The sequence below is a fragment of the Ctenocephalides felis genome, unplaced genomic scaffold (assembly GCF_003426905.1).
Source record: "Ctenocephalides felis isolate EL2017-DRISC unplaced genomic scaffold, ASM342690v1 CF-g0.4_SCAFFOLD_00845, whole genome shotgun sequence".
Classification (NCBI taxonomy): Eukaryota; Metazoa; Arthropoda; class Insecta; order Siphonaptera; family Pulicidae; genus Ctenocephalides; species Ctenocephalides felis.
In genome coordinates this window covers 81,782,899-81,800,478 of record NW_020536999.1, presented here as the reverse complement: position 1 = coordinate 81,800,478, position 17,580 = coordinate 81,782,899, and the positions used below count along the sequence as shown (strand labels likewise).

Genomic DNA, 17,580 nt, shown 5'->3' with positions numbered 1-17,580 from the left:
TACATCTAAAAATGTGTACACAGCACAAATTTTGCACTAACATTGATACAACTAACCAGTCAATAATCATGATTTTTTTGTAAATAGGAAAAACATATAGTACACATCTCACAAAAATACCTTGTATAATATTTATTGGCACGTCGCAGCCAGCTTTTTGCAGCCTCTGAAACAGTAAACTATGTCTCATGCGGCAAATTTTTCAAAGCAATTCCTGGAATTAATTATATATTAGTTTAATTCATAATTTACAACACATCATTAGTATAAGATATATAAATTACCTGTGACGATATCGCAAGGCACTAGATCACAAACTAATCAGCTCTTTTCCCTATCAATAGGAATCGAATGCTTTTTGAACCATTCAAATCGGTTGATCCGTGCGCCCGAAAACGTGACTGGAAATTTGTATCCATACATACATACACACACACAAACACATCCATTTTTTCTGAGGTATGCCAAAACGTTCAGAAACCTTCAAAACGTCGAGGATATGTAAAAATTTTGATTTTCGATTTTCGACCCATTACAATAACTTACCCTACGGGAAGTTAATAACCTAAAGAAAATATAATCTAAAAAATATTCTATAAATACAAATGAGTATAAAATTATACAAATGAGTGCTTTTAGAGTACAGGACTTGAAATAAATACGTTTTCCAAAAAATAGTGTGATAAAGCCAAAAACAGTATTTTCATATTAACATTTCAAAAAAAAATTATATTTTGTGTACTTTCGAAACGTTTTTGTGTACAAATGAAACTACTCACTACAGTTAAATGATATTCATCTAAAACACCCTATTAAATTTAATTGATCATAATCAGTCTAAACCATTTGATGTTTGACGTATGAGCCGCCACCGATTGTTTCATTTTGAATTGCGCTCCTACCAAAAATTTTATATTGAAATGTAAATTTTCTACGAGGTTTTAAAATAATATCTCAACTTTCCCACAACCTCTGGATTAGCACGAATTTTCCAAGACTAAAACTGGACAAAAGTGTATAGTTTTTTTAGAGTTTTAGCATACTTAGCATAATAATAATTAAGCAACAAGTAGTTATTTATTTATATTATATAAATCTATTGAATGTTGTTCATAAGCACCTCATAAGTAAGTGTGCCTTTTTTGCGTTAATAAAATATATTCTTTATTCTTTATTCAAGGCATTATCATGAACAAATAAGTTGTAAGAATGATTCACTAAATTATTTTAAATCCATACTTTTTTCTTGTGAATAATAATATACTGCTGACCAAGATTGGTATTTATATTTGAACCTGAAACTAATGGTTGCTAATCCTCATTAATAATAATTTATAAAAATTAAAATATGAATAAGAAATTATAAAACAAGATAGATATTATGCAGTGTTTACTGTGTATTTCATATAATTAATATATTACATTACATGCAAGAAAGTTTTACAATATTTAAATCGAAACTTTTACAATATTTAAACTTATATTTCATTGATCTTCACCACACTTCTGACTATGAAGTGCCATGTGTCTCTTCAAATCATTTGATTGAGTAAATTCCTTATTACATACTTCACACTTACAGCAATGCTCTTGTTTATGTATCAGCATGTGACTTTTCAGACTACCTGATCGCGTGAATGTCTTGTTGCATATATTGCATTCATGAGGACGTACTCCACTGTGTGTCAGCATGTGACTTTTCAAATGATTTAATTGTGTAAATTTCTTATTGCATATATTGCATTCATGGGGACATACTACACTATGCATCAGCATGTGACGTTTCAGATTACCTCTTATTGTGAAAGTCTTTTTGCATATATTGCATTCATGGGGACGTTCACCACTGTGAATGAGCATGTGCCTTTTCAGACCACTTAATCGATCAAAAGCCTTGTAACAGATTTCGCATTTGAAAGATCTTTCTTTGCTATTATTAGGCATATGTTCGATCATATGCTCTTTTAAATGATGTGTTTCTGCAAATGATCTATTGCAAATATCACATTCATAAGCTGATATCTCGACTAACTCCTGTTTGACTTCTTCTTCAATTTTCACCTCGGAATTCATGAATCTTTCTAAACACGTATCATTATCTTCAGAACACGAATCAGATTTAACAAAAACATCAGGATCATCAAAATCATCCTCCATTTCAAGTTTAATGTCTTCTGGTGAATATTCTGGTGGTTCAATTTTAAATACTGATCATTCATAGACATAATTGTTTCTTCCGACATTTTTAAATATTTTCACAAAAAAAAAAAAAAATCTAGTCTAGTTTTACCAATAATTTTTTTCAATGTGATAAACAATTTCAAAACTTTTACATTCATTATTTGACATTTGAAGCATAGAGAGAGAGTATATTTCTAGAAAGATGAGACCTTAATCGTGGCGCGTCTTTTCAAATTCTTTATGGTTCTAGTCGCTATGTGTGTGACTGCAGCGCCAGACTAAATCTGAACTACGTAAGGCTATCCATAGATAAGTAAACATAACATGAGGCTATCAGTGCTTATTTATCTATGAGGCTATCAGTGTGCGCTTTTTATGTGTTTTTAACTTCCCGTAGGGTAAGTTATTGTAATGGGCCGAAAATCGGAATTGAAAATTTTTACATTTCTCGACGTTTTGAAGGTTTCTGAACATTTTGGCATACTTCAGAAAAAATGGATGTGTGTGTGTATGGATACAAATTTTCGCCCATGTTTTCGGGCGTACGGATCAACCGATTTGAATGGTTCAAAAAGCATTCGATGCCTTAAGGCACAATGCCACCCACCCCACTAGTTATATTTTTGTGTTATAAATAATAATAAATAAGTTACAACAAATAATAAACGCTCCTCGCTACACGCAAAGATGGATCCTACACAAAGGCACAGACATAGCCACTACAATTCAAGAACATATCAATGGTTGCCAATAATTATAAGAACAGAATTGACGTCCATCCTAATCAACTAGCATGTCATTTATACCAGAAAGTCCAGCCGATCAGGCTCAAAAGTTAAATACCTGGAGACCTATTATAATTTAATTAACTATATTACTTTCATTTACTACATTTTATTGTTTTTCCCCCTTTTGTTTTTATTTTTTTTATTATATTAGCTCTAGTAGATACGCTACTGGAGGTATCTACTAATTTGTAAACAATTAATTGTAAACAACTTATCGGCATTCTTTCATAAATGTAATTATATTTATAGAATAAAAATTAAATGAAAAAAAAACAAAAAAGTTAAAGTTGAATAGTTATTGGCATTTTAAAATTTACTTCACAATACACTTAAATCACAGGTAAGTACAATGATATAATGATAAAATAATGATAAATAATGATTAAAATGATAAAATAATGATAAAATGATAAAACAATGATAAAATAAATAAAACTGTGCTGTAAACAATTATAAGGTTGTGTTGCTTAACTTATGTAAAAACATCGGTATAGTTTTCAAAAACAAAGCTATAATAATGATAAAAATATTTTATCAATAGGATAAGTAAATAAAATTTACTAATTTTTTAAAATATTTTTCGTCATACTACATTACTTACAACATTATTATAAAGACATGATTTGAATCCATTACCCATCAAACAAAATTCCAGCCGGAAACAATGACCAAAGGAAAAAATTATATTAACTTTTCGAGACTTGTAAATTAAAGGAAATATTGTTGGAAATTAGCTAGGACTCAGCAGTTCTTTTGATTTTTACATAAAAAGGTTACTATAAATACAATCATATGGCTTGGGAACCCATGGTGATTCATCAACACTACAAAATATATATTATTCATTATTTCAGCCATGTATTAATTAAACCGTTTGCAAAATATTTTTTTTGCTTTTAATCAGTAAATTTTGATAATATAGCAATTTATTGACTTTTAAATTTTCTTTTTACTAAACATAAAACTTTTACAACAATTTAAATACTCCGAATTGTTTTTTTTTTCATAATAATAAGATTGATACTTAGAGACGGATTCTGTTGCATAACAAACAAATTTTACGACAAGGCCATGTTATGAAGAACTTTCCAAACTAATATTGACAAAAGCCATGCGGTTGGTGTGCAGTCAGGCAAATTTCACAAGTTATCTGATAGTAACCAAGAAGCCGCACAAATGTCAAAAAACGATGTCATGACAACTGTTTATGATAAGTGTGTTTCTGATACAGCTTCATAACATATGAGTGACGTTGCAGTTTTTGTGTAAAATGCCTGAATGAACAGCAAATTTATGACATTTTGACAGTTTCAGTATGATTCATTAGCATAATGTATGGAAGTCGAAGCGTAACATGGCCTTGCCATAACATTTTACTTTTGTGCGGCAGAATCGATTCCTAAGGGATTAAATTAGCTTTTCAACAGCAGCTATCCACTAGTTCACGTTGATTTAATTTCCATTTGGCTCTAGAAAATTTATAACATTTACACTGACTTTTCTTACTGTTGTTTTTACAATCTACTACACAACAACTTTGGTGTCTCATTTTCAACTTCCCGTAGGGTAAGTTATTGTAATCGTCGTAAAAAATCGAAATTGAGAATTTTTGCATTTCTCGACGTTTTGAAGGTTTCTGAACATTTGGGCATTACTAAGAAAAAATGGATGTGTGTTTTGTGTGTCCGCATTTTTTGTTCACGTTTTCGGGCGCACGGATTAACCAATTTGAACGGTTCAAAAAGCATTCGATTCCTATTGATAGGGAGATGTGCTGACTAGTTTTGGCAAACGCAGGTCCAGCCGATACGGAGATACGGAGCAAAGAGTGCAGAAAATAGAAATCGAGTTTTTAAGAGAACGGAGCATCCGATTTGAATGATCTAAAAAAACATTCAATTAGCAATGATTGGGACAAGTGGTTATTAGTTTTTGGCGAAGGCAGGCCCAGCAATTTCGAAAATACAGAGCTAAACGTGCAAAAAATGGCGATTTTTGAGAAAACTAAGCGTCCGATTTAAATGATTCAAAAAACTTTCTGTTTGTTTTAACAAAATAATTGATTTTGGAAGAAAAATTTTTTTTCCCGTTTTGTATATCGAAAATAATTCAGATTTTATTTTTAATTCTGACTAAAGTTCTAATATACTTAAAACAAATAATTTCAACTTTGCAATTCAGTTTATATAATTCTTATCAATATTAGACAATGTTACAATATTTATAATAATCTATTTGAAAACATTCAGTATTCCTCGAACATTTCGTTACGGTACGGGAAGCAATTTGCCTTAAGAAACGATGCCATACACCCCACTAGTAATTTAAATTATTTAAACATTTGAACTAAAATAATATTTTACGCGTATTTGTTTACTATTTTAGTTAAAATAGCCTCACGTAGTGCTCAAAATGACTACTACGAGCGCTTCAGATAATTTGAGTTTTCCTTGCATGCCTTCACCATAGATAAACAAGTATAATAGATCGCTATGTCTGGCGGTTTGACGTTACCTCGATTGAAATACAAATTTTTAAAAATAGATGGAAGCACATGTATAATATTTAAATTACCCCTGGTTTTACTTCTTAATTTGTACGTATCGTATACAGCCCCAAAAACCTGAATAATTTTTAATATTGGAAATAAGAACAAATCATACGAAATACAAAATATATATTTTCAAAGATATTACATATGTTTAAAGAACAATTGAAATTATGTTTATATTAACAATTATAATTACAGTTATGGAATGTTTGAAAATATAATAATTATTATACATAATTATAAAAGTATTATAATTTCACAATTATGCTTAAATAATATTTCAAAAACTAAATATCTAAGTGAAGAAAATCACAGAAGTATTTAACTAAACTAAGCACAAATAACTGACTAATATTAATTACTTAATGACTAATATTAATATATTAAAATCTTAAAAACTAAGAAGAAACTACAAGCACAGGAGCACACAATGAAATTACAAATTTAGAAGGAATGACAAATAATACAAAAATTTAAAGGGTTAAGAAAAAAACAAATAATTTGTTAAAAAGTACAAATACTTCACAAACAAAAAAGTCCTAAAAACATAAAATATATATATTGATATCAAAATTGAGAGAAATTCAAATTCCTAGGATTAAAACTCATTTACGAGACATTGTTCTTTATTAATTCTGCATGTAATAGTTATTTCGCTATCAAATGAATGAATAGTAAAGTTGCATTTAACATAACCTTTGAATAGTTTCTGTACGAGTGTTTTATAACATTACATTTAGCCATGTTCCATCATGAAAACATTATCATTGAAATTGCCATAAAAGATCAACAAAGTGTTTACAATGAACAGAATAATGTTTTATGCACATACAATTGTTTATGAATCAAAAGATAAAAGCAATATTTTTGATTCACAAGGTCGGTAACAAATATATCTTGAATTTAAACATTATATTGGGATGTTACACAAGTTTTATTTGAAGAATATTATAACACTAATCTTCAATCAAAATACATTAAAATATTTTGTATGGTATAGACTCTTTTTATAAGTGTTTACATTTGCTAATGTAATAATCTTATTAAATATAACAATGAACTTACGTTGATGAACATTTAAACCAATACTAGTTTACTTTATAAGTGTTTACATTTGCTAATGTAATAGATAATCTTATTAAATATAACAATGAACTTACGTTGGTGAACATTTAAACCATACTAGCTGAATAACTGTTTTGCAACTTCAACAATATGAGATTCAATCCAATCATATAACAATTCCGAAGATAATGGTATTTCATCAAACATCAAAACACAGTATCTGCTACTAATACTTTTTAAAAGAAATAGCTGAACCTAATGTTTTAAATAGACACTCATAAATACCGCTATACACTTGTATCTCTGAATGCAACTTTCTCAATGTTTGAGGACATCGCAAAATAAATATTTGTCTCCAAAAATAGTAGACCTTTGGAGACTTTTTGTACGACTTATTCCTTAAATTATTGCATTGTTTATGAATCTTTCTTGTCATTACATATTGCATTCCTTGGTTGTCAAAAGTACTCCTGCGCTTTGTTCGTGCATTTTGCAGCAATTTGCAGGTACCCCCAAGACACCTATTCAATATAATAACATGTTGATATATCTTGATTATATATAATTATTGCTGCAATTATTATTAAAAAATACCTTTGCACCTTGAAACTTGTATTGAAGTAGCTAAATATTTTAACCCGCACTTGACACTTTTTTGGGTACTATAAAAACACTTTGCCATATTAAATTTCACAAATGTTCACTTAAACAAAATTAATTAATTAGAAACAACACGAGTTCAAAAAGTTAGGTTATTCGTACAGCCATACAGCGATCAAAACTTGACAGCCACTTGCATGAACCACGAACAATTTGTAGTTGAAATTGAGTGCAGATGAGCCATCTGTTTTTAAAAATTGAAACTACTCAGGAGCAAAACAATGCAACGCGCGTTTGTTCGAAGATAACTCCCCATGGCCTTCACACCATAGACCTTGTACAATTTCATTGTATTGTATAAGGTCTATGCTTCACACATAGCGAATATGTTTCTACTCTCTCTACTGCTGTAAATGAACTCTATGCTTCAAGTGTCAAATAACAAATGTAAAAGTTGAAATTATTTAATACTTTGACTAAAATTATTGGTAAATCTAGACTATTATTTAGCACACAAATATTTTATAATTTTTTTGTGAAAATATTTAAAAATGTCGGAAGAAACAATTATGTCTATGAATGATAAGACAATTAAAATTGAACCACCAGAATATTCACCAGAAGACATTAAACTCGAAATGGAGGATGATTTTGATGATCCCGACGTCATTGTTAAATCTGAATCGTGTTCTGAAGATGATGATACGTGCTTAGAAAGATTCATGAATTCCGAGGTGACAATTGAAGAAGAAGTCAAACAGGAGTTAGTCGAGACATCAACTTATGAATGTGGCATTTGCAATAAATCATTTGCAGAATCAGATCATTTAAAAAAGCATATGATCGAACACATACATAATTATAGCAAAGAAAGATATTTCAAATGCGAAATCTGTTACAAGGCTTTTGATCGATTAAGTGATCTGAAAAGGCACATGCTTATTCACAGTGGTGAGCGACCCCATCGATGCAATATATGCAATAAGACGTTCATACAAATAGGTAATCTGAAAAGTCACATGCTGATACACAGTGGAGTACGTCCCCATGAATGCAATATATGCAATAAGAAATTTACACGATCTGGTAATCTGAAAATACACATGCTGATTCATAAACGAGAGCATTATGATAAACGTAAAGCATGTAATAAAGAATTTACTCAATCGGGAGATTTGAAGAGACACATGGTACTTCATAGTCAGAAGCGTGGCGAAGATTAATGAAATATAAGCATATTTGTTTACTTAAATTTAAATATTGTTAAACTTTCTTGCATGTAATGAAATGTATAAATAGTATGAAATATACAGTGAACACTACATAATATCTATCTTGTTTTAGAATTTCTTATTCATATTTTAATTTTTATAAATTAAGTATTATTAATGAGGATTCACAACCGCTAGTTTCAGGTTTGAATACAAATACTCATCTTGGTCAGCAGAGTGTATTTGGACCTTCACAAGGTTATATTTCACCAGATATGGATTCAAAATAAATTAGTGAATCATTCCTACAATTTTGTATATGTGCTGCCAGATAAGTTTGTTGAAAATGCTTCGAATAAAGAATCTGTGAATATATATTATATGTTATATTTTATTAATATAAAAAGATGTACATGTGCTTATGAACAATTCAAATAGATTTATATAATATAAATAAATAACAACTTGTTACTTAATTATTATTCTTATATATAAAAATAGAGCTCGTTATGTTAGGTATGCTAAAACTCTAAAATGGCTGTGCGTTTTAGCCAGTTTCAGTCTTAGAAAATTCGTGCTAATCCAGAGGTCGTGGGGAAGTTGAAATATTATTTCAAAACCTCGTAAAAACATTACATTTTCAATATAAATTTTTTTGTAGGAGCGCAATTCAAAATGAAACAATCGATGGCGGCTCATACGTCAAACGTCAAATGGTTTTGACTGATTATGTTCAATTAAATTTAATAGAGTGTTTTAGATGAATATTATTTAATTGTAGTAAGTAGTTTTATTTATAGACACAAATATTATTAAACAGGCCACAAGTGTTATTAGAAACTCATAGTATCGAATTTTTTGAAAAGTTAATATGAAAATACTGTTTTTAGCTTTATCACACTCTTTTTTGGAAAACTTATTTATTTCAAATCCTGTACTCTAAAAGCACTTATTTATATTTATAGAACATTTTTTAGATTATAGTTTCTTTAAATTAAGATCCTAAATTTGTTTTAATCCTCAACCGACTTGAATAATTCAATAAACATACGATTCGTATTGATAAGGAGACGTGCTGATTAGTTTTTGATAAAGGCAGGTCGAGTCGTTTCGAAGATACGGGGCAAAAAGTGCTAAAATTTGTAATTGATTTTTTGAGAGAACAGAGCGTCCGATTTGTATCATGCAAAAAACATTTTATTTGTGTTGACGAACTGATGAAATTTTTGGTAAAGCAGGTCCAACGGTTTCGGAGATACAGAGGAAAAAATAAAGAGGTAATATTTGTTGGTCAAGAATGATCATTAAACATATGTTCATCAAATTATCAGTTATTTTATAGAGATTTTAAAAATAAAAAATGAACTAAATTTATTACAATTTTTTTGGTTTCTGTACCGAGATTTTTAATTTGCCAAGTTCACTCTAACGGTTCACATAAATTTCAAAATTTTCAGAATTTCTTTTTTCAAAATTTTTAAAAATATACAAATTTGAAGGTTTTTGACAATTTGGCATACCTCAGAAAAAATGGATGTGTGTGTGAGTGTTTTGTATGTCCGATTTGAACGAATCAAAGAACTTTCTGCTCGTTTTAACAAAGTAATAATTGCTTTTGAAAAAAAATTTTGTTTCAAATTTTTTTGTATGTCGAAAATAATTCAGATTTTAATTTTAATTCTGAATAAAGTTCTAAAACTTATATACTAAATAAATAGTTTTAACTTTGCAATTCAGTTTATATAATTCTTATAAATTTTAGACAGTGTTACAGTATTTATAATTTCGTTACGGTACGGGAAGTTTCAGCAATTTGTCTTAAGGCACGATGCCATACACCACTAGTTTTTAACTTTTTTCGCTAGATCTCCGAAACCGCTAGACTTGCCTTCATGAAAATTTGTTCAGTTCTTCATCTTGTTAATACAAGTAAAATGTTCTTGAATTATTTAAATTGGACGCTCCGTTCTATTAAAAACTGATTTACCGTTTGTGGCACTTTTGGCCCCATATATTCGGAACGGCTAGACCTGTCTTCGCCAAAAACTAATCAGCACGTCTCCTTATCAATACGAATCGAATGTTTTTTGAATTATTCAAATCACTTCATCCGTGTTCCCGAAATCGTCGACGAAAATTTGTATCCCCACACACATACACACACGCACACACACACACACATACATCCATTTTTTCTAAGGTATGCCAAAATATTCAGAAACCTCTGAAACATAATGATAAATAAAAATTTTCATTTTCGATTTTTTTTGCGATTACTATAACTTACCCTACGGGAGTTGATAAAAAAACTAAACAGAAAAGGCTACCCTAGTACATCTAGGTGTCAAGATGGAAAATAGCGTACTCGTCCATTCATTTAAGCTTGAATTAGCCCAGCTGTAAGTCTGTAAATACTTGTATATTGACACCCTAAAGTTGTCTCAAAACCTACATATGGTAGGGTGTCAATACCATATGCCGGTTTTGATACAACATTAGGGTGTCAATATACAAGTATTTACAGATTTATAGCTGGGTATCTCGAATTCCGAGGTGAACTTACTATAATGACTCCTCTGAGGCAAAGACAGCCTGCTCAGCTTAGTTACAATTCTCAATCTTCTGTCCGTCCAAACGTCTACTACTCAGATGCTACATCTAGATGCATAAGCAGCAACAGAAACCACAGGGATGACCAAAGCGAACTGTCGTCAGACAATCAACAGGAAATAATTACTCAAAAAAGTAACCAACAACAGACATGCAAGAACTAAAAGCAATGATATGAAAACTCTCATAGACCAAATGAGCACCATGCTGAACATTGTGACGAACCTTTTACCTTTGAGAAAGTAATGGCCTTATAGTACAAACTATGTACATGGAACTATGTGCTATAAACTATATACATTTTCTTCGTCATAACGATAGTAAGCAAAAGCTATGTCAACATTCTACAATATACAACATACAGTACCATACATCCGGACGACAAACCACATAGTGGAGCAGCAATCATAATAAACTCTAAAATCAAAAATTCTCTGTTAGAACCACACTGCAACGATTTTCTACAAGCCATGACCATTTCAATTGATTTTCCTCAAAATAGAATCATAATTTCTGCCATTTACTGCCCCCCAAAACGTAAAATATTTGAACAATACTTTGACATTTTTTTCAGTGCTCTAGGAAATAAGTTTATAGCAGGAGACGCAAAACATCTATACTGGGGATCAAGACATACCAATCCTAGAAGACGTAAGCTCTACAGTTTCATGCTCACTAATAATTTAATCCCGATCTCAACTGGTTACTTATTCGCCGAGTGACCCAAACAGAAATTCGGATATGCTAGACTTTTATATTACTAAAGGTATAACAATAAGTAATATGAAACCTCTAAATAGCCTAGACTTGACCTCTGACCACTCTCCTGTCATACTAACCATTTTTTGTAAACAACCACCAATTAATATAAAACCGCACCTGACCAACTATTAAGGCGCGAAGCTTAAAAATTACTCCGACGTCTAACTGGGTGTTGTCGTTCTACTTTTCCTAACCACTACACTTTTAAAAATTTGTTCTATAATTTAACTATTGGTGTGATTGTTTAAGTAAAAGGCGACTTTTGATATTAATATGTTTATTATAAAAAAATGTGTTGAATATAATGGCATCAGATAGTTGGTGTTTCTAAACTGAGTTCTAAACTTATACTAAATAAAAATTATTAAAAATTAAAATTAACAATATTAGCCCCGCCCGTAAGAGGCGGGTTACATTAATTTATAAATCTGAGGTGGGTGATTTCTTAGGCTTATTTCAAGTCATTTTGCAGACACAAAAAAAAAAAAACTATCGACGCGGATATAGACGGTCCCGACACATAAATAACATCAAAATTAAAAATATCTTATGTTACTAATGCATTTTGCATTTGATGTGTGAAATGAGTTGCAGACATCAGTCGTCTGCATCGCCAGGCGACAGGCTATCGTACTAGAATACGAGACAATACGATACCCTTACAAAAAATAGTTCGGATTACCACTATTGGGAATCCTTAACACCAACAAATCCACTGACTGGAACAAATTTAGAGAACTGCTCGATAACAACTTAAATTGTAATACGTTATTAAAGTCAGAAAACGACATAAATAACGCGGTAAATCATCTCACCGAAACACTACATCAATCGGTACGAAATAGCATTCCTTCAATTACAATCACTAATGAACTTAATTATCCACTATACATCAAACAACATATTGCAATTAAAAAAAAGACTTCGAAAAATATGGCAAACATCAAGATCTGCTCAAGGTAAAACAAGATTGAACAGTGCCTGTAAAGAAGTAAAAAGATTACTGAAAGAATGCAACAACAACGTATTTGAAAAAAGAATCAAAAACCTGACGGCTACTAAGGACACAAATTACTCCATATGGAAAGCTACTAAACATTTCGAACAACCTATACTACCAGTAATCCCTATTAGAAGAAATGATAACACTTGGGCAAAAAGTCATCAAGAAAAGGTCGATTTATTTGCTGATTTCTTTGAAAATGTATTTCAATCACTTCCGTAAAACTACTTCCAGGAGGTGAAAATCACTGAAGAAATACAGTTTGGAAACTTTTCCAACCAAGAGTGTACTCAAGCCCGCTTCCTGGTATCGGAAGTAAAACATGAAATTACAGATTCAAAATCAGGTAAATATCCTGGCCATGATCTTGTATCAATCCAAATCCCGAAGAAATCACAAGATACGTCATCAAGTACAGACATCAACTGAAGAACCACCCTAACGAGCTCGCCGAAGTCTATAAAAAAAATGCTTTTAGGCTTAACTAACGCATAACATTATGCCAATTTATATCTGTATTTTTTTTAATTTAGAAGAGAATGCAACTGTGCACTCTTCCAAGCATTTCCAAATTTACAATATGTGTTTATAATTAATAATCTATTTAAAATTATTTAAAACAATTATTGACTATTTTCATTCCTCGAATTTTTAATTACGGTACGGAAAGTTCTAGCCATTTGTCTTAAGACATGATGCCATGCACCACTATTTTTTAAAGCGATCGCACTGCGCAGTTGTTTTGGATACAAAATATCTAAGCGCATTGCGGTCTAGCGTTTAAACATTACGAATCTTGAATACGAATTACGGAACCTATAGAAATATAAACAAAATTCGTATTTATTTTTAAAATCTATAAAGATATCTAATAATTTGATGTGCATATGTGTAATGATAATTTTTTATGGTCAAATGTAATTTTTCTAAAACTTCTTTTATAAGATCTCCGAAACCGCCTTCTGAAAATTTTAATCAGTTCTTCATTTCGTCATTATAAGTAAAATTTATTTAAATCAAGCAAATCAGAAGCTTCGTTTCCTCAAAAACTGAAAAACCATTTTTGGCAGTATCTCCTTTTTAAGACACCCCAACAAAGCATGAAAACTCTTAAAAATAAAAAGTCAGTAATACATAACATATTGGCAGAGTTTCCAAATTTATTCAAACCGTCTGGAACACCACGCAAAATAAAGCACAAAACAACGCATTCAATAATCACAACACCAGGCCCACCAGTGTCCCGCCATCCACGACGTCTTGCGCCTTATCGTTACAAGATCGCAAAGGCCGAATTCGAAGTAATGCTCCACGAAGGAACAGCCCGGCGTTCATGGTCTTCGCCCTTACACCTAGTCGAATAGAAAGATGGAGGATGGCGGCCTTGTGGCGACTACCATGCACTCAATGCACGAACTGTACCAGACAAGTACCCAATTCGTCACATCCACGACTTCTCCGCCAATCTACAAGGATGCACAATCTTTTCAGTGATACACTAGGTCAAAGCGTATACGCAAATACCGGTCGAAGAACGAGATATTCCAAAAACAGCAATATTCTCACCCTTTGGTTTATACAAATTTCCATTTATGTCCTACGGTTTGAGGAACGCTGGACAGAACAAACTTTTCAACGTTTCATTGACGAGTTATTGGACGGATTAGATTTTGGTTTTGCTTATATTGACATTTTAGTTTTTTTTCAAACAATGAACAAGAACATCGCTATAGCATGTACGTGTAATATTCGAACGCCTAGCTAGTAATGCAATATTAATTAATGAGACAAAAAGCACTTCTTGTGCTTCGCAAGTCTATTTTCTAGGTTATGAAATTTCCGCAGGTGGCACCAAACCACCATCTACTAGACGTATATATAGAAGATGTAAAGAATTTTCGGGAATGATGAATTTTTATCGTCGTTTCATTCAGAATGCAGCATCACATCAAACAGCACTCCACGAGGCGTTAGCAGGCATAAGAGGCAATCAAACAATCACGTGGACTCCAGAGCTAGACCAGGCATTTCAATGCTGTAAAGAAAGTTTGAGTAAAATTACATTGCTACAATCACCCAATTCACGGCGCTTTATTGGGACTTTTCACAGATGTCTCTTAAACAGCTGTAGGAGCCTGTCTGCAACAACTGGTTAACAACAAGTGACAACTTGCTGCAGAACTTAAACGCCTTTTGATGCAAGACACCAAACTACAATTAGAAAAAATTCCAGTACCAGGCACAAACATAAATTTGTTTTGCGACACGGCGAAGGCACAGCCACGGCCTTATATCCCGGCACCATTGCGGAGCAAATATTTAACTCATTACATGGTTTGAGTCACCCTGGGATACGAGCATCTTCGCATCTTATTTCTGTACGGTACGTATGTAGGGCTAGAGTAGAGCATGTCAGGATTGTCAAAAATCCAAAATAAGACGGCATGTACAAGCACCTCACGGAACATTTCCCTTGCCAACAGCAAGATTTGCACATGTACACATCGATATAATTGGTCCTTTACCTTCTGTTAACTCTTATAAATATTGTTTGACAGCCATTGACCGATTTACCAAATGGCCAGAAGTATACCCACTACAAGGAATATCTGCAGAAGAAGTAACGGTTGGATTTTTATCATGCTGGATATCCCGTTTTGGAGCTCCAGTCAAAATAACGACTGATCGAGATACTCAATTTGAATCTGAATTATTCAGATCATTAAACAAATTGACAGGTACCATTAGGATCAGGACTTGCAGCTATCATCCATGTTCCAACGGACTAATAGAACGCTTCCATCGACAACTCAAGGCTGCGATAATGTGCTACAATCTCTGATTGGAAGCACTTCCGCTAATTCTATTAGGCATTCGAAACGCTTACAAACCTGATATCAAGACGTCAGCATCTGAAATGGTGTATGGTTAATCACTTCGCCTTCCTGGAAAAATTTTTGAATTACAAAAAAATTCTCAAAATTTAAGACATCCGGCTGAAATACTTTCGAGACTTCGACAACACGTAGCGCATCTTCAACCAAGTAAATCTAGTAAACACACAAACAACAAACCATTTATTTTTCAGGACCTACAAATATGCACGCTTATTTTCCTCCACGACGATACTATCAGGAAGTCACTCCAACAATCATATCAAGGTCCATACGAAGTTCTTAAGAGAGATGATAAAACAGTAACAATACGAACACAGAAAGGCAGTACACGGGTGTTCATCGATCGCATCAAACCAGCCTACATCATCGCAGATCCAGTAGACCAAAGCAGAGAACAACTATTTCACTCGATCAGGTCGAAAAGTTCATTTTTGAATACCATGACCTCCAGTCTCCGCGGGGGGATCCTGTGGGAACCATCTATATAAGAGGTTTGACAACTCATGGCGTCACCAGTTATGCCTCAACTTCAATTGTCACCGCTTGTGGGACCCGCCCACGTGGCACCAGATGGCACCACGATATATACTTTAGACATCCCCACTCCTTGGCGCTGAGGGTATTTAACGCATAGCGCAACACAGATTAATTCTCTTTCACCGCAACCATTCATGGAGTCAACAACTACTGACCTGGGACCACGGACAGTAGCCAGCCAGAAGAAGAAAATAATAAATTAATTATAATTTCAATGTAAATTTATCTTATATAACAAATAATATTATATTATAATATTTGAGTTATTCAAGTAAAAATATATGTGGATGATCCCCACACACTAATCAACACGTCTGCTTATCAAAAGGAATTGAATATTTTTTGAATCATTCAAATCGGTTAATCAATGCTCCCGAAATCGTCGACGAAAAATAATATCCAAACATACAAATACACATAAGCATACACGCACATAAATCCATTTATCTAAAGGTGCGTCCTCACCTAACGAACGAGCACGAACGAATACGATGAACAAAATACGAAGTAGAATAAACGCGAAGGAAGACGAATCATTCCAAACGAACGTAAACGTTTTTTTCCTAGTGATTTTATAAAATGCATCTTTAGTTTTTCACAATATAGAAAACCTCTCCTTTTCATTTATGAATACCAAAATTACGTCATTTGACCATTCCATATTATTTAAAATTATCCCATTAAATATATAAACCAGTAACCGCATACAATAATCACAATATAATAAGTGAATATCAAATATAACTAGTGGGGCGCATGGCAACGTGCCTTAAGGCAATTTGCTGGAACTTTCCGTACCGTAATTAAACATACGAGGAATGAAAATAATCAATAATTGTTCTGAAGATTTTCAAATAGATTATTTATTATAAATACATACTGTAAATTTATAAGTGCTTTTTAAATTGGGCGATGAGCGTATTTTATGAACAACTTATGTGTACGTTTGGAAGAGTCCATTTTTTAAATTAGATTTATTTGATAATTTGGAATTTTTTTATAATTTAGACATTTTTTCAAAATTTTGAATTTTTTTCCAAGTTTAAAATTTTTTGAAATATAAAAAAATGTTTTTTTTAATATTTTGAGAATTTTGAAATTTTTGAAAATATTCGATTTTTTCGAAAATTAAATTTTCGAAATATTCTCAAATTTTTGTAAGAAATATTTTTTTTTTAATTTATCGAAATTAAGTTTTTTTTGATAATGCTAAAAAATTTTGAAAATTTGAATTTTTTGAAACTTTGAATTTTTTTTTGACAATTTTGATTTTTTATTTTAAATATTCAAAATTACTAAATTTTCTTTACGAGCATTTTTTGCACACCATCGGATAATCCGTTCTTTACACCTTTTACGACTCTCCATACGGCAA

At 31.8% G+C, this 17,580-nt stretch overlaps 1 protein-coding gene across 1 annotated transcript; it reads right to left on the bottom strand.

Annotated features, from left to right (window-relative positions):
* Positions 1–1,485: 1,485 nt before the first annotated feature.
* Positions 1,486–2,157, bottom strand: LOC113391037 (zinc finger and SCAN domain-containing protein 22-like). The gene is made up of 2 exons (XM_026627015.1): positions 1,845–2,157; positions 1,486–1,625 (listed from the first exon to the last, which is right to left on the bottom strand). Exons 1-2 carry the CDS (start codon positions 2,155–2,157, stop codon positions 1,486–1,488), a joined length of 453 nt encoding a protein of 150 aa, XP_026482800.1.
* Positions 2,158–17,580: the final 15,423 nt, after the last annotated feature.

Excerpts from the sequence above, each read along its gene's own strand:
- LOC113391037 (XM_026627015.1), bottom strand. The coding sequence starts at position 2,157 with ATGGAGGATGATTTTGATGATCCTGATGTTTTTGTTAAATCTGATTCG. Across the intron at positions 1,626-1,844 it reads GCACATGCTCATTCACAGTG|GTAGTCTGAAAAGTCACATG; the intron begins GTGAACGTCCCC and ends TCACGCGATCAG.